This window comes from Anser brachyrhynchus (assembly GCF_964034855.1).
Source record: "Anser brachyrhynchus genome assembly, chromosome: 22".
Lineage (NCBI taxonomy): Eukaryota > Metazoa > Chordata > Aves > Anseriformes > Anatidae > Anser > Anser brachyrhynchus.
Window position 1 is genome coordinate 7,160,702 of NC_137715.1, and position 23,770 is coordinate 7,184,471.

Sequence of the window (23,770 nt, forward strand, 5' to 3'; positions counted from 1 at the left end):
TGGAGAAGGCTGGGTGCTTGCCTCCGTCTGCACTGGTAGACGGGCTTCCCGATCTTTCATTCCCTGAACCCGTAGATGGAGGCTGGGGGAGCAAAGTCCCAGCCTCTGCAAGCGAAGAGCAGGTTCGACACCACGTGATGAATCTCAGCAGGTACAAGTCTATGGGACCTGATGACATGAATCCCAGGGTCCTGAGGGAAGTCAGTCAGATGTAGTCGCCAAGCCTCTCTCTAGCATAGCTGAAAAGTCCTGGCAGTTGGGCAATGTCCCTGGTGAGTGGAAAATGGAAACATCATGCCCCTACTCTTCAACAATTAAAACAAAGAATTGAACAAAGAGCAGTAGTCTTCAACAACTAAAACAATTAGGAGACATTTCTTCTCAGAAAGAGCAGTCAGGCATTGGGACGGGTTGCCCAGGGAAGTGGTGCAGTCACCGTCCCTGGGGGTGTTGAAGGAAAGGTTGGACGTGGTGCTTAGGGACATGGTTTAGTGGATGACATTGGTGGTAGGGGCATGGTTGGACCAGATGATCTTGGAGATCTCTTCCAACCTTAATTTTTCTATGATTCTGTGAAGATAAAGTGACTGAAGCTGACCCTGTCTGGGGACAGGGACAGGAACAGGGATGGTTATGTGGGCAGGGATGGGGCCTCTGGATTATGGGGATGGCAACGGTGACAGTGCCAGCCACCTGCACGCTCAACCTCCTGCCCTACCGTCGTATATCCCAAACCCCATCATTTCTTCCCCAAAACATCGCTTCCAGTTTGCTCTCAGGTCCCCTCCCTCATTCCCCTAATCAGCACCGCTGACCTAATTACCCCGAGGCTGCCTCCTTGGAGGGGGGGCGGCCGGGTCGGTGCCAGGGGCTGCGGGCTGTGCCCGGCTGCGGGCTGAGCCCCTCTCGCCCCACCAGGGGGCGCCGTCGCCCCTCGAGTCGCCGGTGCGGGGAGGCGGCCCCGGGCCCCGCGGCCCCGCCTCACCTGCGGTGGGGCCGCCTCCCCCCGGCCTCCCCCGGGGCAGCGCGGCGAGAGCCCGGCGGCCTCTCACCGCCCCCCCCCGGTCCCTTCGCCATCCCTCCCCTCCCCACACCGCCACCATGGCGGAGCAGGAGAGCCTGGAGTTCGGCAAGGCCGACTTCGTGCTGCTGGACGCCGTCACCATGCCCGAGTTCATGGCCAACCTCCGCCTGCGGTGAGTGCCGGCAGCGTGCGGCCCCGCGGGCTGTGTTTCGGGGGGGCAGGTGAGGGGTCCCGGCCCCCCCCGCACGCCCGGGGTTTGGCCGGGGAAGCGCCGTGGTGTGACGGGGGGGTGCGGTGCGGTGGGGGGGGCAGCGCCGGCTCGGTGAGCTGAACCGGCCGCGCAGCCGGGGGGAGGCTGCGGCTCAGGTGGCTCCGAGCCCTGCCGGGAGGCGTTCGGGAGCGGCTGGGGGGGCAAAGGCAGCTCCAGGCGGGGGCTTTCTGCTGCTGCGGAGCTCGGGGGCACCTGAGGGGAGTAAGGGGGAGCCCCGGGGCCGGGGTCTCCGGCTGCTCCCCCCTGCCCTCTCCCTTTCCCCCACCGTGCCCCCCTCACACCCGCTCCCCAGCAGGGACCCGGCGCCCACCGACAGGTGCACAGAGCTGCGAGGAGGCAAGCGGCGATAAAAGTCACCGAGTCCAAGGTTGCTCCGCTCCTACAGGAGCTATAAAACCGGTCGCCGCGTGCTCATCACGTTAACGTTTCGTGATCTTTACGATGCTTTTATTTCCCTCCTGAGCGCGATGGGCTGCGGGCAGGTCTCTGCTTTAATTCCCGCTTCCCCTCTCAGTGTCGAGGTCTGATCAAATCCCGGGCAGCGCTGATAGCGAGGACAGCTCGCGGGGACCCACCGTCTGCGGCTGTCTTTCACTTTCCATTATAAAAGATTCATGCCAGCTTTTCCTGATAAACTCTTTTGCCCCTTCTTGTGCAAGGATTTGGCGTTTGCCAAGAGACGCCTTGGGGACGGGACCGTGACTTGGTGGCTGCCGCCCCCAGGTTTTGCCCGGGTGTCTCTGACCACGGCGAAAGCGCCCTTCGTCGCCCGCCACCTGCGTGCCGCGGGGAGCTGCTGACAGCAGGCCGAATTAACGACGTGGCGGGCCGCTGGAAGCACCGCAGGGCAGCCCTGGCAAGTGCCAAGGGACGAATGCTGGTGTAAGCTTCCCCAGCTGCCGTAACGCGGATGGGGAAGGGGAGAACCGGGCTCCTTCGGGCTGTTGTGCCGTGGCCTCTGAAATCTGTCACCTTTCAGGTCTGACGGCACCGCCACTGAGCGCTGCAGCCTGTGCTGCAGGGCAGAGGTGTGCGAGGCTGGGGCTGGGACCCCAGCAGTGCCTCACGTAGTAACAAGTGGCAGCCAGCGAGCTTGTTGCTCTCCTTCCTCCTGCGTGTTGGATCTTTCTTTGGGTGGGGAGGACATCTATATTTAAACAGTAATGAAAATATGTTATGAACAAGTTGGACTTTGAACATAAGGAGATGTCAGATTGAAATAAATGTTGTGGTGCCTCTAAAAGCTTAAATTTGCCTCTTATTCGTGCATGCCGTGACGCACTAATTGTGTTACAGAAGGCTTCCAAACAAAGTCGTTGTAATTAGCAGGAAACTTGCATGTAACAGTTTGTTCTTGGGGTTTTTATTCTTTGGTTAATGTGTAATAGAAATCTAAGAGTGGTATTGGAAACAGAAGGACTGCTAGATAAATTAAAAATCAACGTAGGAAGTTAGTTCCATTTAGGAATCAAATTATTTAATTTGATTGATTTGACTACCTGCACAGGTAGTCATTTTAAGTTTGTATGGAAGAGAATGAGAACGAGCTGGTGATTCTAAATCCTTACATTCGGTACGTAGATTTTCCTGTCCTGTTGCATGCTGATCCTGCCTCAGGATTTTGGCTCGACATCCCTGAGGTATAGAAATTAAATCTGATATACCGTAATGCATCATTTTAATGCCCGTACCTTGTTCGCTGGTACTCAAAAGCAGGTTCTTCCCTGTGACGCCAATTTAAACGCCTGCTGCTTTTGCACAAGAACACGTGAATTGCTGCAGCATGTGCAATCTGCAACTTGCAGGCACAGTTCTGCCCGCACTTCGAGGTTGTCTTGTATCTGTGCAGGCAGTGTAGATTCAATAATCTTTTGTTAAAAATAATGTTCATTTTTCTTACCTTGGTACTGTTGCCTCCTGACTTTAGGTTTGTCTGTGCTGAGACATTTGGAAAAGCTAGTCTGAATTTACCGAAAGTGTGGCTTTTTAGTAAACTTGTTAAACTCTGCTGAGCCCTGTTTGACACTGTGCTTAGAGTTCTGGCCCTACCTGCTGACCTGCCCGTGCCCCTGGTTTTATCATCCTTCTCAGGCAGCATCAGCTTCTTTTGTTTGCTGCTCTGGAGGTGGTAATTAGCAGTTGCTGATGATATGTTTTAAATTGTGTCAGACCCAAATTAGTGCCGAGATTCAGACCTGCTCAGGGGCTGATGTCACGTTGCTTTTGTCACGCTGTGTAGATGGCATGAGTTGCCTTTGTGCTTGCAGTGCATGGAATAGAATGGGGAAATTGTTGCTTCTCTGTCATTAACTTCGTGGCTACGCTCGGACGGGCTCCGCCCTATTCCATAAATCCAGCTTTTTGCTGGAGCTATTTTTGTCCAGGGTCACCGGCTGACCCAAGAGGGGTTGTGCTGGATTTAGTTCCCAAGTGAGCCCAGATGTGGGTGGAATTGAAGTCATACCAGTCTCGGTGCATGCAAGGATTTTTCCCCAAGGACCTCTCTAGTGGGCAAAAGAGAAATGATTAAGTTGTCCTTTTCATTACTATGTAATATTTGAATTTAGTACTGTTGAAATGAGCTGGATTAGTGTGGCTGTCTGCTTTGCTTGTAGAAGTGAGAGGCACCATCGGTAGGTGGGTGGGCTCAAGGAGGATTTATACTTTGGTTCCCAACCACTGCACTTTGTGCCCTGTTATTTATAGAGTCGTCTTGTGATTCAGTGAGGATTTCATATTCTTAGCTATTTTTTCGTGGCTATGTCTTACAACCAGTTACTGAACTGGCAGTTTCGTGTGGGCTCTCAAGCAGTCCTTGGGTGTTACACCATAATTGTAAATAAAAGTCGTCCGATCCTTGAATTCCTTAGTTCTGAGTGGGCTTCTAACCGGCGCGTGGTTGTGATGATTAGTCATCAAAATAATTAAAAAATAATGCAGGAGTATAGGAATAGCCAGTGTGGACTTAGTGAATAGCTTTGTCTCTCTCTAGAAAACCTCCAAAGCTTTAACAGATACTTGCAACCAGTTAATGAGCAACTATAAAGTACTATAAACGGCCATATCTGAGCAGTTTGCACTTCAGCAGATACTCAGCGTTATTTACGACCGGTTCTTCGTGGGCAGCCGGGAACAAGTTGGCTGCTGCAGTGTTTGGTATCTCGATTTCTGTCAGAGGAGGTGTGGTTCATTGAAAGACCCCTTGAAACAGGGAGCCTGGCAACGTGGCCGAGCTCCCAGGCCTCGGCTTGCCGGCACTGCGGCGCTGATGTGCTGCTGTCCTGCCGAGTGCCTGTGCCGGGGTGGCTCGGGGTGCTCGCAGTGACTGCGACTGGCTCACGGCAGGTGGAGAGGGGCAGTGGTCTCGTGGGAGTTTCCAGCAATTTGCAGAAATTGTGGCATAAATGAAACTTGGGATGTAAACTTTCATCGCTTGAAGTTTCCGTTCTAGTGTGATGAAAAAAGTGAGGGGTTGCAGAGTTTGTTTCTCTGACTCGAAGATCATCACTTCCAATATGCTTCCTTGTAAGTAAGAGGGCCACGTTGTCACAAGCATGAAATGTTTTATGTTATACGTGGTCTCTTGTATTATCCTGCAAAGCACATTCATTGTGCTGTCCTGTAGAATTAGCATTTACCTCGACAAACAAATCAAAACTCAGAGCTTTAAAAATGCTGTCCAGACATGAGAAGGGGCAGCTCGATTTCTTGAATGATCTGCTCTGCGATCTCAGCGGTGACTCCAGGAGGGACTCCAGGAGGGACTCCAGGAGGGACTCCAGGAGGGACTCCAGGAGGGACTCCAGGAGGGACTCCAGGCTCGCTTCTCACCGCACCTGGGGGAGCACAGCACGAGGTGAGTGGACTCGAGCCGCGAGGCCTGGCCGCGAGGCACTGGATTCAGGGGTCTGTTGTCCCGGAGCTACAGGGCGGCCTTCAGGGTAGTCCCGTGTCATCTGCGTGCTCCAGGGCTGCCTGTTCTCCCGCCTGGTTCACCAGCAGGTGCATCTCGACTCAGCTGTTGTGATCCGAGCAAGCTGCATGTTCCTGTAGGCGTTGTGCAAATCCCCTCCTGGGAACAGAATGGATCTTTGTCGTGATTATTAAAGAATTCAAGGATGTGTGAAAGGAAGACCGTGAAAGAATGTGGTACGGTGTAATGACTGTAAAAAGATTTGTTTCCCTCCTTTTAGCTAGTTCCAGCACAAAACCATATGCAAAATGAATATGCAAAATGCTGTACTTGCTCTTCAAATAGTTCCTGGTCATCTGAGCTCCCATGTTTGAGGATGTGCTGAAGAAAGTGTTTTTTGTAATTTTTTTGCTCTTATGGTTGTCTCCTTGCACATGTTGCTATAGGAGGTCAGAATTCACAACACTTAATAAAAATATGGCTCTGCATTTAATTAAAAGACATGCAGAAGTGTGGGTTTTCTGTTTACAGAACTATTGCTTACAATGCAAACCCCAGCCTTTTCAAAGTTATCCTAAATTAAGACAGCAGTTTTGAATTCTTGTTGATTGCAGATACATTTAAAAGACAGATAATGCTGGTTATGATCGATATTTTTGGTATCGAGACTCTGTAAGAAAAATCTGGTCCTGTGAGGATTTGTTTGCTGCAGAGAGGGACACGTACCTGTGACAGTGGCAAGTACAATTATCTAGAAAGTGGTGTTGGTTTGGCCTGTGTATGGCCACATCTGCACACTAAAACATCGTGCAAGGGTATGTGGAAGGGCAGTGGGATTCTTCTTGACTTTCATTTGGGTCATTTCTTGTAAAAGAGGCAAGTTCAGTGACGAACTGTGAGCCCCAGTCAATGACGCATGTCTTGAATGGCTTTAAAAATGAGTCTTTTACACCTTCACGTCGAACATGTCTCCCCGGCTCTGTTCTGCGAAAGCAAAGGTAAGGCTGCAGTCCCCTAAAAAGACAACTGTAGCAAAGTGAAACAAGGAATTAAGCTTTGAATGCCGAAGAGATATATTTGGATGGATTTTCTTGAGGAAGTCGTGCATAGGTTATACCTTTGGGGGCTCTCTCCCCAGAAGGCACCTACTTCTTGCATAGTATCCAATGGCCTTAAAAGTGATCCGTTTTGGGTTCTGAATGACCCTGATGTGGAAAGCTGTCAGCCTCCTGGGTTTGCATCTCTCTCCTCTTGGATACAAGAAGCTGAAGATGGTGTTGAAAACATACAGACTTCGTCACTTGTTAGGAACAGTTCTTTCTCAGTGGGGATATTGATCATCGGTATCATGTGATTCTTCATCTGCATATTGCCCTTTCTTACTTAATCTTACTGTAAAGTGTTGGAGTGACTGGGCACTCTCTGTATTCTACTGACCTTTTGACGTTGGCTTTCTTATTTTTTGAGGGCTGTCTTAAACATCCACATTTTTGGTTGAAGCTGTGGTGGGGGAGATTTGGCTTTGCACTATGTAGTAAAGTATCTTTAATCCTGGCAGAGAAAATATTACGTGAATGCTTGGTTTCATTTATGTTTTTGGTAATGAAATATTCATGTGTAATGAACAAGCTTTCCATGCCTTTAAGCCATTTTAATTTTGTCATTCTCAATGAGATATGAATATTTGAATTGTTTGGGTGGTGTTGAATTAAAAAGCTGCTGGGAAGCCTCCTCTCTGCCACCGCGGCGCTGCTCGGGCATCTGGCAGCGAAGCCATGCCGGCTTTCCTGGGCCTCCTTAGAATTACTCGGTTTGCAGGGAGCTGTCTTGTGTCAGGATTTGGAATGATCGGAATGAAAATTCCCCTTAGTCCGTCAAAACTTGACTTACGAGCTTGGACGTGTTCCAGCTTGATCTTTGCAAACGGGAAGGGCCATCCATCTCACTTAAAAAGCAAAGCCGAAGGATGCAAGTAGCAGAAAGGAGCGTCAGGGTGAGCTTTCCGGTGTCCGGAGCGAGGACCAGCCAGCGGACGGCGCCTGTGTGAATGAAGCAGTGCGCGGGGTGCCCAGGGCAGCCTTTGTTTTGCCTCTGTACGTGCTTAATTTGTAGAGTTCTACTGAGCCTTCTGCACGTCTGTTATGAACGCCTTCTGTTCTCGGAGTGAGAAGTTACAGTAGGCGGTGTGGGTGAGGTATAATAATGAATAATATACGAGGGCAGATTTATGAATGAGATTAGTCCTCCACGATACCTTACAGTTTTAAATTCTCATGCTGGTGATGCTGTGCAGCAGACCTGCTGGTCCCGGCCTGCCAGCTGCCACCGAGCTGTGTTTATGACACTTGCCACAGCACGGGTGACAAAACGTGACGGGAGGTAGCAAGCTGGGGAGTGGCTTCAGGTGTGGAGAGAAAGCCCTACAGATCCAGTTGTAAGCAAATTTTGTGTTATCTGAATAGGGCATGTTCCTTTTTTACATCTCTTTGTGTAAATAGCTGCCAAAAAATTGTTTATAAGAAGTATATCAACAGAAACTCAGCTGCTGATTTAGGATTTCCTCAGCAACCTTTTTTACTTTCATCCTTGCCTCTTCCCTGCAATTATTTCGTAGTCTGATGAAGTAATATGGATCCTAAAGATCATCAGAGTGGGCAGGGTGTCTGTTTGTGGTGCTGTAATGTCAAAATAAGTACAGCATTCTACTTGCATATGTTTGAGATGGCATGTGTAGCCTGTGTCATCTTAGCTGAAGTCATTTATTATTGCCTTCTGAGTTACACTAGCTAAAGATCTGGCTTTAAGATCTGCCAAGTTTTTACAGCAAGTCTTAGCTAATATTTCCAATGAGTCTCGTGGTGCCCTTTAGTCAAGAGTCCTTTATATTGACTTCTCCTCAAAATTCTGCTTCTTCTGCTGGTTTCGCTGATCTGCTGCTCCACCAACCCCTTGCATTCCTTTCGGGCTGAGCAAGCTTTTAAACTACCTGAGCATTTCCCCTTTAGTCATATTTACTCGAATTCCTTTTATAGTTGCAGATCTTGCTACATACTTGGTGGTTGCATCATCACTCTTGTTTCTCAGTCCCTCAGTCAGGATTGCATCTCACTGTGGAATGAAAGGATTTTGAAAGGGGGGGGGAACAGATGGCTGCACCCAGGTTTGTCTGCGAGTGTTAAATAAGGGAGCTGTGCCTCGCTTTGTACCAAATACTCGTTTCCAGCTCTCAGAAACCGAGGCACAATTTCTGGAAGATGGCTGTTCCTTTCATGGCTTTTCAGTTAGATCTGATGAGACCTCAGCTCACGTTGCCGTGTTCACGTACCGATATTTCTGTCTCTGTTAAACAGACCATGGAGGGGAAATAAGTTTTCATTGTGAGGCTTCCAAGTGTTAAAAGAACACCTTGGATGTGAGGCTGTTCTGTCTTTGGGATTGAAAAAGGGGCATTAGATTTTAAGCTGTTGAAAAGGCTTCTTTTCTTCTGACCTAAACCATTAATTTGATCCTCTCTCTGTTTGCTAGGAATGAGTTTTTTGAATTCCTTAGATTTATTTCAGCTAGCATTCTCACCTGGTCTGCCTGGGGCCAAACTGCTGAAGGCTGTGACAGGACAGAGGACCAGTTCTGTTTGTAAGTAGTCATTTAGATGGATCTTAGAATATCCCTTGTTGGAAGGGACCCACAAGGATCCAACTCCTGGACAGATGCTGTCAGAACCCAGCAGTGAGAAGCTGAGTCAGGGAGAAGGGGGGATCATGTGAAGACCTTTTAAATAAAACAGTAGCTAATGATAAGCCAGGGGACCCACCCTCATTGTCATCAATGTTCTCGCAGTGTTCCACTTTGCAGTCTCGTCTGTAGAAGTGTGACCGGTGCCGGGGCACAACCACTCTTACTGCTTTACCTGGTGACAGTGACGGCACTTTCCATTTTGCTCTCTGATTTCAGAGCGGTTTTCTGTGCGGACTTTGAATTTTCTCCCTGAACAGCATTGGAATGCTCGTGTCTCACCACTGTTGCGTTACGTCCCATTTACCTGTCTGCCGAAGCATTTTGCACCACGCGGTTCCTGCTTGCTGTGGTGCTGCTGGCCATCCATTCTGGATTTAGAAGTTGGCAGTGGTCTGCCCTGCGGCTGCCATTTGCCTGCTTTGACCTGGCAGCCCCGAGGGACGTGAAACTTCAGCAAGCAGCAAGTGTATGATCCTGTCTGATGAAGAGCATTCTTCCCAGAAAAACGTGTTGTCTGGTGAAAACGTGGCATTAAACCAGTTTTGTGGTCTGTAGATAGTTGCTTATGTGCCCTCGTATCATTTCTCATCCTTGGATGTTTCTTGCTGTACTCCAGAGCATCAGTACTCTCACCATCCCTCTGAAAAGCGCCGTGCTGCATGCCCCTTCGTTACTCCTCCTGCTGATTTCCTGGCTGTGTCTCTATAGCCGTGGTATCCCCTGGGCCATCCCCGATGCTCCTCTCTCTCGCCATCGGTGCCTTTGTACAGATGTAGCCCCTGCCCATCCGCCCCCCTTGCTGAAGAGGCCGTTGGTGTGTTCTCGGCACTGCTGATGGCCGAGGCGTCCTCCCCGGCCCCACCATGATCTTCCTGGCCGAGGTCTGCCCCCGAGGCTGAGCGCGCTCGTCTGGACAGCAGCGCACTGGTTCTGCCTGCTCCACCTGATCAACCCCCTCTGCTCAAAGTTGTGGGTTGTTCCCTGCATTGTGTATCGGGTCTGAGTCCAGGCTGTGCGCACAGCTGGATCTCTTGCTTAGAGTCACCTTCGTGCTGATGTTGCGCTTGCTTGGCCTCTCAGGCCTTGGCAGCCCCCCCTTTCCCTCACATGCTCGTTCAAAGTGCATCCACAGAGATTGTTTTTGCTTCCTGTTTTATCTGCTTCACCTATCTCTTTGCCTCTTTCCTGTTCGACCTCAGAAGCACAGTTTATCTCCTTCCACTGTTTATCAGTTTCTCCCACAGTACGGAACCATTAATAGGTCTGCCTGAAAACTGTCTGACAAGCGTTTTTGTACTTTTCCCTTGCTCCTTTTGGCACAGGAGAAGAACCATATAAATTTCAGCAAAGATAATGCCCCCTCCTTAAATGTCTAATTTATGAAGGCTGCACAAACTTTGTCGTGGTAGGAGGTTTGGTATGCTGTAACCGCTGATTATCGTGTTGATCTGTTCAAGTAGTTTCCTGGTTCCATATGGGATCTGTGCCCGGGGGAGTTTGTGTTCTCTTTGGCTTGGACAGAGCCTTGTCTGATGCTATCGTGTCTGAAGTTGGTCAGGTAACGAAGGGTTTACCGAACTATCGTGATCTGTTCCCATTCAAGGTTGCTGTGGCTTCATTTGGGAAGCCTGAAGTTCTTGCTGCATCTTCCTGTGGAACAAAAGTTTTGGAGCGAGCAGCTTTGTGGCAGGACTCTGGCTTGTGCAATGTGATGTGCTCCAAGTCGTGAATGTTTAGCTCAGGGTAACTCCGTCTCCGAAGCTTAATGTTTTAAGGTTGTACTTCTGTGCTTGTCTCTCCACACATGCAGTCTTGGTTATTTAGATCAAGCCGACTATGTGGTCTTTCGCTGAAACTTCTGATGTCCTTTGAATGAGTCTTTTGAAATGAGGCTCCTGATGAAAAGATTCTTAATCTGTGATGCAGACCAGGCACGCGTTGCTACCCCTCAGGCGAATTATACTTTGGGGAGTTAGCTGAAACTTTCTGAAAAGATTCCCATTTAATACCTGTCTTCCACTGTAAGCATCAGAGTCATCAGTGCCTTCATCATTGCCCTGTTTTATTTATGGTGGCTAGGACAAAGCCACAGTAGGGAAACTGGAAACTGAAGGTGGCTTGAGCAATTCGCTGCATCATTCCGTCCAGGAAGCAAGACAATCGAGCACAGGGAACGCATATTTTAACAGCTTACTGGGTGGCAGCAAAGGCTGTCTCACAATGAATAGCGAGGAAGAACAAACTAAAACAACAAAAAAAATGTGCCACTGTATGAACAGCAAAGCTTTCTTTTGGGAGAGCTCCTCTACAGTATGTTGAGATGGTGAAGTCTGGCAGAACAGTCAGCAGAAACTGGTGGCTGTAAAGGCTTTTACATCATGGTTATCAAGAGCACAATGAAGCTTTCATGTGGCTTAGCATCTTTTAGATGTTTACAGTAAAACTTTCTCTTCTATTTCTACTGCTAAACTTGAAGTAAATAGGTTATTTTGTTTAAAAGAATGAATTTTAAAGCAAGTTTCACCTTCAAAGGAAAAATCTGACTACCTTTCCTTGAGGTCTTCTTCCCATGCACTGTTTATAAAGCAGCTGGGATATCTAGTTTGTAAACTTCTGAGGCTAGAAATAGTATTTTCCTGTTCTCCTTGATAGCTGATGTGTTCCTTCTTAATCCTGGGTGTAAAGAGCAGGGGAACTAATGAAAGAAGACTTGAAGAGCTCTGAGTGTAATTTACGGCTCTAGAAAAAGCCCAGAACATCAGAGTCTGAGCACCAGGACTCCAAGTGAGCCTTCTCAGAAGATTGTTGCTCCTGCGTAATGCAGAGTGCGTATCTCTTCTGTTTGCTTCTCAAAATACTGGAAAGAAGCTATGCTGCTTTTCCTTTTGTTTGCGAGGAGAGAAGTACCCCGGTATTCTTTTAAAGCTGGATGTAAACAGCTCCTTGGAACAGTAGCTATTAAACTTTGTTGAAAAGTGCTTAGCAATGACAAAAAAATGTTATTTCCGAAAGGATTTCTGTAGCACTGAAGGTTTTTTTGCAAATGAAAGTCCAAATTTACCACAAAAATGTCCCTGTAACCTCTTATAATTCAAAACATATTACTTGCTTTTCAAAAGCACAGGCAAATTACCAGGGAGACTTTCTAAAATAAGACTGAGGGTTAGATGTATAACTTTGTGGACAATGCCTCTTGATAATAAAGTGTTTCCTTTTTTGAGTTTCATCTGTGTCGCAGTAAGAAAGTAACGTTGCTTTATGTGGTTTATGTACTGACCTCTTCTAAGTGACGAGAACACTAATGTTTGTGCATACGTGCAGAAATCGGTATATAAAAAGGAGTATATTCATTTCCCTTTTTCCTATTAAATGTAGCATTTATGTCTCTAGCAAAACAAACAATAGAAATCTTGTCTCTCCCCCCTCCTTTTTTTTTTTTTTAACTTTTTTTTTTGGGCTGTACTGCATCCTGGCTTTCAGGGATGCAGACATTCCTAAGCTAGACATCTCCAGTCTCTGGCAGCTAATTCTCAGAGTCTTTATTAGTTATACTGAGCTTAAACCACTTTGAGGAAACGCCAAGAAAAAGTAGATATGTGAAAACCTTTATAAGCCCGGTGTAAGACTGTGCAAGCCAGACTTGATAGGAGACTGTAGTCAAGTTGGACAATTCTGAAATAATTACAAATTTTTTGCTTAATTTTTCCAATCGCTTGATAGAAAACATGTTTTCCATTAAGGGCTTACATTTTTGGAGTCTTACGGGGGGCTGCTTATTGTCAAAATTGAGTCTTGTTTTTCACTGAAACTTTTCAGCTGCTACTCTCTCCTTCGGGACCATCGCCCCGCTCAGGGGGCAGCAGTGGGGGGGCCTGGGGCGGTGCGCTTGGTGCCCCGCTGGACCTGGACGGCTGCTCTGGAGGTAGGAGTGTGAAAGCCAAGAAGACTTGAGGGTAGATACCGTCTTCTAAAATATGGTTTGTATCATCCCCCATCATGCAAGGAAGAGTACCTTATAGTAATGTAAACTTCAATGTTTTCATTCGCTTCAAGAGTGTCTGTTTTTTTTTTTAGTTTTTGCTTTTCTCTCTGGTTTCTGAATCTTTGACCCTCCCATTTAGGAGTCAAGATGGCACCTGGTGCTCGCTGCACGAAGGAACAACTGGCGTGGCTGTCTTCGAGTGGATAGATCTTCCCTCTTTCCAGGACTTCTCTGATGTGATCACACTGTTTTGAGGCTCTGGTGCTGTACTGTAGGCAATCAGTAGTGTTGGTGGTCAACACGAATTTTTGCATCACTGAATTTGGGGGGAAACTCTTTAGTCTAGATCTTGGTGTCTTCCTGGGAGTACTTCCTGCAGCTCATTCGTAACTGATAATTCAGCTGCTCCACTGGGATGATCCTTACTAAGATTAGTGACTCGACCCTGTGCAAATAGACAGATCAGAATAATTTTGCTTGTTTTATCGTATGAACTAGCTTGGGAGCTGTAAAAGTACATTGTGGAGCAAATAGACTGTAGATGAAATCGTAGTTCAGTAGTAGCTGTAGTTCAGCTCATTGTAGTTGAGTCAGGGAAGTTGTTGAATTGGGTCATAATCTTTTAGATGGTTAAAGTCCATCTGATTCAACATTTTAACACTCTGGTTTCCCTGCATTGTCCTTTTATCTGAAAAAAAAAAATAACATAAGTTAAATACTGTGAATTTTGGCTCTTTTTTTTTTTTTAGTGCTTTGGCTAAATTAAAGGAAAAAAGTTTGCTAGGGTTACATTTACTACTGTATACCATTAAGCTGATGTGAATTGCGGGATGGAATAAATTAACAGGTTCTTACAGAAGGGCTGTCTCGGTCAGTAGGTGCATTTGATGTTGTGCTAGGGATGTGGGAAGACTTTGGAGAGTTCAAACATTTAAGGAGCCAGGGCTGTTTTTGTGAGGACACTTCTGTTAACTTTTTTGAAGGCTCTTCCATACTTATGCATGTCTTTTATGTCAGGTATCTTGCTCCAGTAGTAATTCCCACACACCAGTCTCAGATCTTCTGTTCATCACCACAGCATTTTACCCCTTGAGTGCCAAATTCTTCATTCTCTTGATGAGCATTATAAGTCTCATAGCCAATCTGGGAAAGCTTGCAGGAAAAACAAACAAACAAAAACACGGCAATCCAACCCTCCAGCCTCTCATATGTAGACGTATTGGCATGTCTTAGCCCAAAACAGTTTAAGATAAGTGAGCAGCCTCTGTTTATCTTAATGAGGCATTTGATTTAGAAGCTGATAGCACTAATGGCCAGATCCCAAGTAATTTGCTGTGTAACAGTGTGTAGGAAAATTACACAATTGTGCCCACCCATCTGGTCACCCCTTGGTGTTCAATTGGATAGTGGGAGCTTGTAATGCTGTTTTGTTTTGTCATTCTCTGAGTAATAGAGTGCGATAGATATTTTGCAAACTGAAAATTCCTGTTGCTGTCGATAGCAATTTCTTTCTTGTTTTGATCTGGGCCTTGGTACTATCTGTGCTCTCCAGTGCTGTGATTGCCAGATAGCCCCCATTTTTACAATCTGAGGAGGAAAAAAAAATTTACAAAAAAAAAAAAACAATAATAACAAAACCAACCAAAACTCAACATCCTCTCCCATATCATGCACAAACCTTCCATCTATCAGTAAGGACACTTGCTGTGTGGAAGTGGTGAGTGAGCAGCACTGACAAATTCAACCATGCAGATTTCGTTTTCTGCTTTCTGTCAGTTGAGCCGTCGGGATATGCTGTGGTTGTTTTCAGACTTCTCTTCGCAGCGATGAAAGCTGAAAATGTCCCTTATTAAGAGTGAAGACGGTTTTATTAATTTTACTCTGGGATATATTTTAAGAAAAACAATAGTTATTGTGAGACCCGTAAAATAAATCTCAAGTGGCAGCGCTGAACATTATTTCTGTCTGTGATCTGGCCTTGTGTTTACCTCCCTCCTCAGTACTGCTGTCAGTACCCCCGGGGTTGTCCGGTTGCTGTATTAACTTGTGCTGCTGCAGAGTTTTTGCACCAGGGGTTTTGCCTCTGAAGTTGCGTCTTGTGCTCGGAGTGGAGGAGTGCAGTGGTTTTGACTCTTACTGAAAGGTTGTGTGAATGCAGAGGAGGTGTCAGCAACAGAAGGATTTTCTCGAGCTGGAAATGTCAGAAGTTACTTTCCCAGGAACTTCAATGTCATGCTTTCAGAAGGGATGTCCCTAACGCCTGGGTGCTTGGGTCAAGAAAACCAGTTTTGCTGGAAACGAACCTTTGTCTTGTCAAAGATTCTGTTGTTTCTCAGCTCGGAGTCCCAAGCTTTCCAGGATGGGAATGGGTGGCACAAGGTGACACTGGGGCTCGCTGGGCTGACAGACAGACAGACGTATATCCTTCCATCCCTCCCCACTCTGATTCCCAATGCCTGGCTCCCTGCACCCCAGCGTGGCCCATCAGAGAGCTCGTGGAGGGCTGAAACGCTCCTTTTCGAGTATGTTTGTGTCGTGCTTTCTTTCTGGTGCAGCTATCTTACATGTCAGTCTTCAGAAATGTTCTCGAGGGCCTTGCTGTTTAGCCAGCACTTGACTCCCGGGAAGCCACAGAAGCATCGCTTGTGTTACCCTGGTGCGAAGTGTTTGCTTTGCTGTTGTGTTCTGTAATTATGCATGCTGTTAATCATTTCTGGTGCTTCTGGATCCCACTGCAGTTTGTCACTCTTTTGTTTTTGGATTTCATGGTTGCAGAGCATAAATAGCCATTCTGCATGTGGCTTGGGTTTTTCTTGCTAGGTTTCCCTTAAGTTATATCAGAGAGAAGTCAAAATAGCAATAATAAATCACCTTCCTATTAAGTAGATAGCGTCTGCTTGTCTCAGTTTGACTTGCTTTCTTACCAAATCCTGACTGTGTGTATTTTGGGCTCTCATGAAATCTTCATTAGATCATACATTCGAAGATAGTGTATGATATTGTGCCTCTTATTCCATATACAAAATTGTCTTGTGACCTTAATATTTGCTTTACAGTTGTCCAGCTGGCAATTCCCTGACAAATTTGGACAACATCTGTTAACACAGAGGTGGCTTTTTTTTGTTGTTGTTGTGCACTTAGTTCCTTCCTTTATATGCACAGAGATGACTGTGCTAATAGAGCAGTTTGGGATTTTCTCCAGAGATGAGTCATATTTACCAGGATCCATGTATAGCAAAAATATAGGACATGCCATTACAGTGTGTGTTGTTTAGGCTACCTAATATTTTGCCCAACAGCCACTGAACATTAACTGGTAGCCTGTATTCATGAGGTTTCTTTCTCTTCCTCCATTCTAACACCTAAAGAGAGACAAACGCCCCAAGTGAATTTGGAGCACGGCTCCATTAGTGTTGCTGCGGCTACCCTGCCCTCCCATCTGCCTTGGTTTTATAACTGGGAGTGGAAATTGCCCAAGGTCATCTTTCAGAAAGCAATAACTTGTTATTCCTGCCATTGACTCTACCTGTTGGCTGGTTTCTGTAGACCTCAGAGTCGTCCTGCGTGCAGCAGCCTGTGGGAGTACTGGTGGGTAATTAGCGTGTGCCACACCAGTGCCGGTTTTTAATTTCCTAGACAGTCCCTGGGTTATCTCCGTTTCAATGCTAGTTTCGCCGTTGCAAAACCACGGCTGCAGCAAGGACCTGGTTTTGTGTTGGTGGCCTGGCACGCAGCTGATGGCATGGCGCATGAGAGAACTGGGGGCACAGTTTTGATCTGGAAGTTGTGTGATGTGGATTCCTCAGAGAGCAAGCAGCTGGTTTGATTACTCACAGGAAACAGTAGCCCTGCTACTAGAATTGAATACTCTTTTGGGAGCACCATCTACTGAAACACCCCATGGGACGGTCCAAGTTCCTAATTCCTGGTGCAAAGCAGGAGCTTCCTGCCAGAAAATTCATGACCGACAGCGGTGTTGCACCTGGGTCTTGTGTGGAAGTTGTTAGTGCTGGTGTGATGAACGGGAGCATGTAACCGGAATGGAGGAAGCTAAAAGATTTGTAGTTACAGCTTTTTGTCTGCTCGAGGCAGTCTTTCCTATTTTTCCCTCTCCCAGCACCTTGCTGCTTAAATCTTTGTCCTCTGGGCTCTCTTGTCCTTTATAAGTGGTTTGCGAGGTGTTTGGGGCCAGGAGCAGCTGTCTTTGCTGCATGTGCATCGGAGGGTGTTCAAACAAGAGCTGCCTTTAAGGTTAATGAAAAGGTTAAATGGGAGGCAACTGTCTACACTTACGGATTAAATAACTAAGGCTAAACAATAGAGTCTAAATAAAGGTGTGATCTTTGTATTTCCAGGAAGAAAATAGCCTTTCAGCTTCTTCTGGGGCTTCTATAATTTACAGAATTACCACGAGACATTACGGCTGTTACTTCCTAAAAGGCGATTTGTTATCGATGCTTTAGTGCTCCCTCATGGCTCCAGCAGTAGGGTGACCCACAGGAGGCCTAAATGGGCCCATTCCTCTCCATTTCCATCCCTTCTGTCGAAACGGGCATAACTCCTCGGAGAGGGAAGCGATTTTAGCAGCATGCTGCCTGCCGAGCGCCACAGGATCTGGGCTGGCTGTGTCGTGCGGGGGGCCTGTGCTTTTCAGCCCTGTTATTGTTATCACACACGCTCCACCCTGCAAAGCCCCCGCTGCGCAGCTCCCCGCGGCTGACGGTGCGCCAGGCCATCGGCACGGCCGTGCTCGTGTAACGTGCTGCACGGGCTGACCAGCGCCAGCAAAACACCCGGCTGGGGCAGATGTTGCCGAGAAGCAGTGATTAATCAGGGAAAAATTTTAACAGCCTTAAATGGCAGTAAATTTATTTTGGCAGGTGGAGAGAGACTGAGAAAGTCTTTGCTGCCATGGAGTGAACTGTTAATCTGAGGAGTTAAAATCAGATTTTATCTACCATAACACTTTCTCATACCATCTCCTGTCTCAAACTTTTACTGCAGCAAGAGCTCCAGTACTGAAAGCTTCTTTTTTTTTTTTGTATCTCTCCCTAGTTGTTTGCCATCCATGTGGGAATGTGGAACTGACGTTTATTCAGGCCCTCATTAAACGTTGGAAGAACCGGTGCTTCTTGCTTCAGAGAATGCAATGCACGTAGTTACGGATAAGAAATAAAATATCCCTCTGAACTGACGTGTTGACAGCTATAGCTTTACCCCCGAGTTTAATTTCTCAAGAAATATGGTCCCGCATTGCAAATAACTCAGGATAGATGCTGTAACCTCACTGCAGTAAATAAGGCTGTGCAGGATAAAGTGGTGCATCAGTTTGCCAAACTGAATTTCTCAAATGTTCTTGCAGTAATCTTACTGAAGGTGGAAAAGTGACTGGGCTCATCTGAGAGATTTCTTTAGTAGTGTTCTGGATGAAGATCTGAGCTTTTTAGATGTAGTGAGGCACTAACCCATGTTTAAAGGCTTTTTGGGAAGTGAGCGGTACGGGACAATTAGTGTGATAATTTTAGCAGCATTTGAGACATGAATTATTTTTGATTCAAAAGCTCCGCATTCTCCATGTTTCTGCTGTTCAGTTTTGTTTTGAATGTGAACAGAAATTTAGTTTGGACTTCAGGAGTAGAATACCAGTATTTTGCTTTTCTAGTCTCTCATTTTTGGCCAGCAATTTATTGGTGCATCCATAAATTTAATGGAAGCTTGTTTATTTTACTGAGGCTCTGTTTAGTGCAGAAAGCACTTACCTGAACCCAAACTTTGTGTGCTCTTGAAAACTTTCAGCCTCTCTTTTACTGCAGTGGTTAGGTAGGAGGACGAAAAACGGCTGCTGAATGTTTATGTAATGCTGCTACTGCCTGAGATGCAAGACAAATGCAAGCTGCGCTCTCAGTGACAGCACTGGTTTGAGTCGTGGTTGTCCTGTGTTCTTAATGCCTTAACTAGCAGAAATGTTGACATGTGTGCTGTTTTCTTATAAAGCTGTTCTGACAGGAAAAGTGGTCAGCAGACAGAACTACACAGCCACCAATGGCTCTGTGTGTCAGAATAAGTGTTTTCCTTGTACAAAATGATAGTCTGTGTTTGATCTTTCTGCAAACAGACGAGCTATTAGTCTAGCAGGATGTAATTTCATTTTCCTTAGTAATTTGGTTTCCTTTTGGCTTGTGTATGCTTAAACTCATCAGTTGTACTGTCTTGATGTTGACCGTAAGGTACTTGTTTTGAGTAATTCGAGGGAAGAATATTTGAGCTTTGTGAAAAGATGATTTACTTTTTACCTATAGTAAATGAAGGCTATCATGGGAGCTTAAAAATACTAAACATCTAGGCCACGTGATTTTTCAAAGTCACATTTCACAGCCACATATGATAGTTGTAGTTTGCAGTGCAAATAAGCAGCCGGCAGATGCTTTTACTTTATATATATAAAGGCATATCACACATCTGAAACAGCTGAGAGATTGGTATGGATTAAAGAGTTCATTACATTTACTTAATATCTTAAAGCAACTCTTAAGCACATTGATTTCTTCCCAAAGGTTCTGTTAATTTGGATAGAGGCAGTACTATATAAGACATAATTATTTGGCCCCAAAGCAATGATTCTAACAAGGAAGCAATTTAAAGCTTGCTGTGGTCTCTGATGTGGCAGTAGCACTCCAAGTGTCAGTACGTAGAGAACTGACAGAGGTGAGGTGTGTTTATAAATGCGAGTTTCCTTATTTACTGTATCACAATAACTGCATTCCCTTCCAGTCACTTTGGTGTTTGTCCTGAGCGCCAACACTCAGGAAAATCAGAAAGCAGTCAGAAAAGCTTTCTGCTTTCACATTATCCGAAGTGCTTTGGCTGCAGCTTGCAGCTCCTGTGCGTCTTGCCCTTGAAGAAGGACTCCAAGAGGTGCAACTCGATGTCGGCACGGAGCGCGCTGTGCAGCGTGTGGCCTGGGAGCAATACCGTGTGCCTTCACCCAGGAGGAGCAGGCGTCAAACCCATCCTCAGGGATGGGCACGGAGAATCAAGAGGTCCAGGACTGCCTGCTCAGCAGCCACAGCTGAGCTGGTTTTAAATCCTTTTTCCTGATACTGAAAAGAATTGAGAAGAACCTCCTTAAATTTCCTTTGACCAGCAACTTCATTTTCCTCGACTGTTTTCTTCCCCCCACCTTTTTTTTTAATCCTTCCCCTCCCTCCCTCAATGGAGTCAAGGAATAATGTGCGTGGAATTAACTGGGTGTTTCTTGTTGCATACAGTTTTCCTCTGCGATGACCTTTAAGCCTTGTATTAGTTGCATTTCCATTTAGGGAATCCTTAAACTATTTGATGTTATTGGGAGGGGGGGCTTAGATAGAATCAAAATTTTAAACGTTTGTTTGCTGAAGGCAAATTGCCTTCTTAGTGGCCTCCGGAACGTCACGCAGAAAATGCTGTGCACTTGACAGCTTTCAGAGAGGCTCTAGCAGAGCAGCGCTCGGTGAGAGGGTCCCCGGGCAGAGCGGCGACGTGCTGGCACTGCAAGAGGTGGTGGCTCAGGACCTGCACTCTGCTCGTTGCTGTAAGCTGGAGCCAGAGGTGGGAGAGAACGTCTGGCATGGGAAGCGTTCCGTGTTCCCTGAAGTACACTGCAGGATTTCTCAAGATCCTGGACACATTTTAAGTTTTGGAGAAACTGTGCCTTAGTGCAGTGTCAGGGAAGGTTCTGGAAAGCAGCTCTTCATCGGCTCCTTCTTGACCCCTTCCTTGCACACTCAGATTCTGGGAAAGCAAAGCTTGACAAGAGCTAGATTGTATCAGGAACAGCTAAGACTTTTGACTGTGTTAGTGAATGCATCTTGGAGTTTCACATTAGTGTTTAATCCTGTTTTGGAATCTTACTTCCTTTTTCTCCTTTTAACTCATATTATGATTTGTATCAACTCTTCACCCAACTTCTCAGCCCTAAGACAGTGTCAGCGGTGGAGGAATTAACTTGCTAAAAGGATTTATTCCCATCTGAAGTTTTAATGTTACTTTGTGAGGCTGCATCAACTGTATTCTTGGCATAGGTCGGATTAGCAGTGTATGGGCAAAATGCTTGCCATATACTTGCTACAGATTTATCAGGCACTGCAGGGATGAACCAAGCCTTGGGTGTACTGGCTGTGGGGCTGATTTCCAAAGTTATGCCAGCTGTACTGAAAGTGCAGGCCTGGCTCCAGCTTATGTTGCTGTGCAGAAAGGTAGGGGTCTTCATAAGCTGGAGGGTTTCGTGGTCCACAGGTACTGGAGCTATTTCACAGCTGGTTTTATTGTATTCGTTTCCTACGGATCTGCACAGGATGCTTGTTCTTTTAATGTCCTACTTTTTATTATGATTATAGATTGAGCGCCAGCTGTGAAGAAGGCAGTGTCTGTAATTGCAGTTCTGCCTGGGAGCGCCTGGCAGCATCTGTCTTTCTATAATGTCAGACCTTTTTCTTTGAAACAGACTTTTGTTTGGATGCCTCACTGAATAATCTGTCAATAGCTGAAATAATACCTTGATCCCCCAGTAAGCAGCGCTGCCAAAAATCCTGCTTGCTTGTCTGGCTGGTTCCATGGTCACAGCTAATAAACTGTCTTTGCTCGCGTTGCAGCTCGTTTTGCTCCTGAATCGCCCTTGCTGCTATAGATCTGCATGTGCTGGCTGCACTCGGCTGGTGGCCGGTTAATGGCGTGTATACAAACAACTGCTTGCTCGGCTGTTTTGAGCCCAAGTCCGTCTGCGTGGGTTATCTCATTCCTGTGAACTTGCTGGGGGGTTTTAATGATGGGAGTGCTAATGAAGACCACCTGCCTGACTTGTGGCTGACCAGGGCTGAAAATCAAAGCCTAGCCGGACTTCTGTCTCTGTTGCTTGTAGTTGTGGCGTGAAGATGGTCGTATCTAGCTTTTTTGTTTCCCCTGTCCTTTTTTATTAGGGATGGATACGATGGGAGGGAGGGAGGGAGAGGAACATGAGGGGGCCATGAACCAGTTCCAGGTTTCATGAAGCAGTAAGAAAGGTGCCGTTGTAAATGAGCAGTGGCTCATAAAGGCTTGCAATCTACTAACATAGGCTACTAGATTGATAGGCTACTACATTGATTTAATAAGTGTTCTTTAATCTAGGTATTTTGCCAGTCCTTTCAGTTTGTATGAGAGGAACTGATGTCATGCAAAATTTTTATTATTTCTCTGGGTCATTTTAATGGTTGCAGAAATTTGTCAAACAGCAGTGTGCTTGTACAACTGAGTGTTATTTCTGAGCAAACAATGAAGATAAGTCTCAATAGTTGCAGGAGTATTGAAGTAATTGTCATCTAACAAGCTGTAATTTGAAAATGGGTACCACCGCTTGGCTGATGTGGTGGTACAGCTTAGCAGCTTTTGCAACACTACCTTCAGATACCTTTGTTTTGTTATACACTGCTTACAGCTGATTAGTATGTGGTGAAAATATCACGTGTGCCCTTCTTAGCCTTTGTGTGATAATTACATGTTTACGAAGCTGTCAGTGCTGTGGAGGAATAGAGGTGCTGCAAGAGCTGGTGTTTAAACAACAAGTCGCATGCTTCAATGCAGTTTTTAAACATACCTTATTGGTGTGTGCTGTGTGTTAGTTTGTATGTTAGCAGTTGTTGAGTGTTGTGTGAAGCCTATCGTAGTAGTGATTGTGTTAGTTTACCTTCCAGAGGCTTCCCTTAAGAAAAAGAAAGGACCACCTGTTTGCGCGCCTTTGAAAAAAATCCCAAATTCAAGGAAGTCTCCCTAGTTTGTAGAAGTAGCGTTTAATGTTGTGTGTATATTTCTCGTGAATCACAGAGTGTCCAAGTTGGAAGGGAACTACAAAGATCAAAGGTGAGACCCCCCCTGGAGCCCTGCGTTCAGCTCTGGGCCCCCAGCACCAGCAGGACACAGAGCTGTTGGAGAGGGTCCGGGGGAGGCTGCGAGGATGCTCGGAGGCTGGGGCGGCTCCGCTGTGGGGCCGGGCTGAGAGCTGGGGGGGTTCGGCCTGGGGAAGGGAAGGCCCCGGGGAGAGCTCACAGGGGCCTGCCAGGGCCTGAAGGGGGCTGCAGGAACGTTTGAGAGGGACTCTTTGTCAGGGTGCGGTGACAGGACAAGGGGGAACGGCTTTAAACTGAAAGAGGGGAGATTGAGATGAGATATTAGGGAGAAATTCTGCCCTCTGAGGGCAGTGAGGCCCTGGCCGAGGCTGCCCAGAGGAGCTGTGGGTGCCCCATCCCTGGTGGTGCCCAAGGCCAGGCTGGATGGGGCTGGGGGCAGCCTGGGCTGGGGGCAGGGCGCCCTGCCCATGGCAGGTGGAGGCACTGGATGGGCTTTAAGGTCCCTTCCACTCCAAACCATGCTGTGATTCTATGATGATACACGTTTGCTAGAAACTGAAATGGTGCTTTGTGTTGTCAGTAGAGAGCCCCCAGGCTGCTCTGGTGGTGGGGAGCCGTGTCGGTGCTTCCCCCACAGCAGCCAGCTTCTGCCCATTGCTGCCACGCTCCCATGGGAGGTGAATCCCTGTGTCTGCACTGCTCATGCTGTCCTGGAGCCAGTGCTGTTAGGCGCTCTTCACTCACCAGGTTTCCAGTGACAATGCAGTTGATGAAATTGTGGGCATGATATATCTGACTGTATGTGACTGGGTGAAGCCTTGTGGCAGCGTGCCAGTTAACCCAGATGTGGGACTGGCAGGCTGGAAGTGCTCCTTACACTTCTTGGCAAGCTGGCACTGTCCTGCAGGCTATTCAGAAATTAAAAATTGTAACCTGGCTTACGTTACGGTGCCCAGTGCAGGCAGCCATGGTATGGGCTCAGCTG

General features: G+C 46.8%; 1 protein-coding gene across 7 annotated transcripts in view; it reads left to right on the forward strand.

The window, feature by feature from the left end:
* The first annotated feature begins 984 nt into the window (after positions 1-984).
* The window catches only part of MYO1D (myosin ID), a 158,192-nt gene continuing 135,406 nt past the window's right edge, over positions 985-23,770 (forward strand). For 4 of the 7 annotated variants that reach the window (XR_013941524.1, XM_080565090.1, XM_080565091.1 and 1 more), the window contains exon 1: positions 985-1,196. Coding sequence is in view for 6 of the 7 variants with exons in the window: in XM_080565090.1 (XP_080421216.1) it covers positions 1,102-1,196 (95 nt within the window). In the remaining variant the exon portion in view is untranslated. The remainder of the gene's footprint in view (positions 1,197-23,770) is intronic. The other 3 variants (XM_080565089.1, XM_080565092.1, XM_080565093.1) reach the window with 1 other exon arrangement.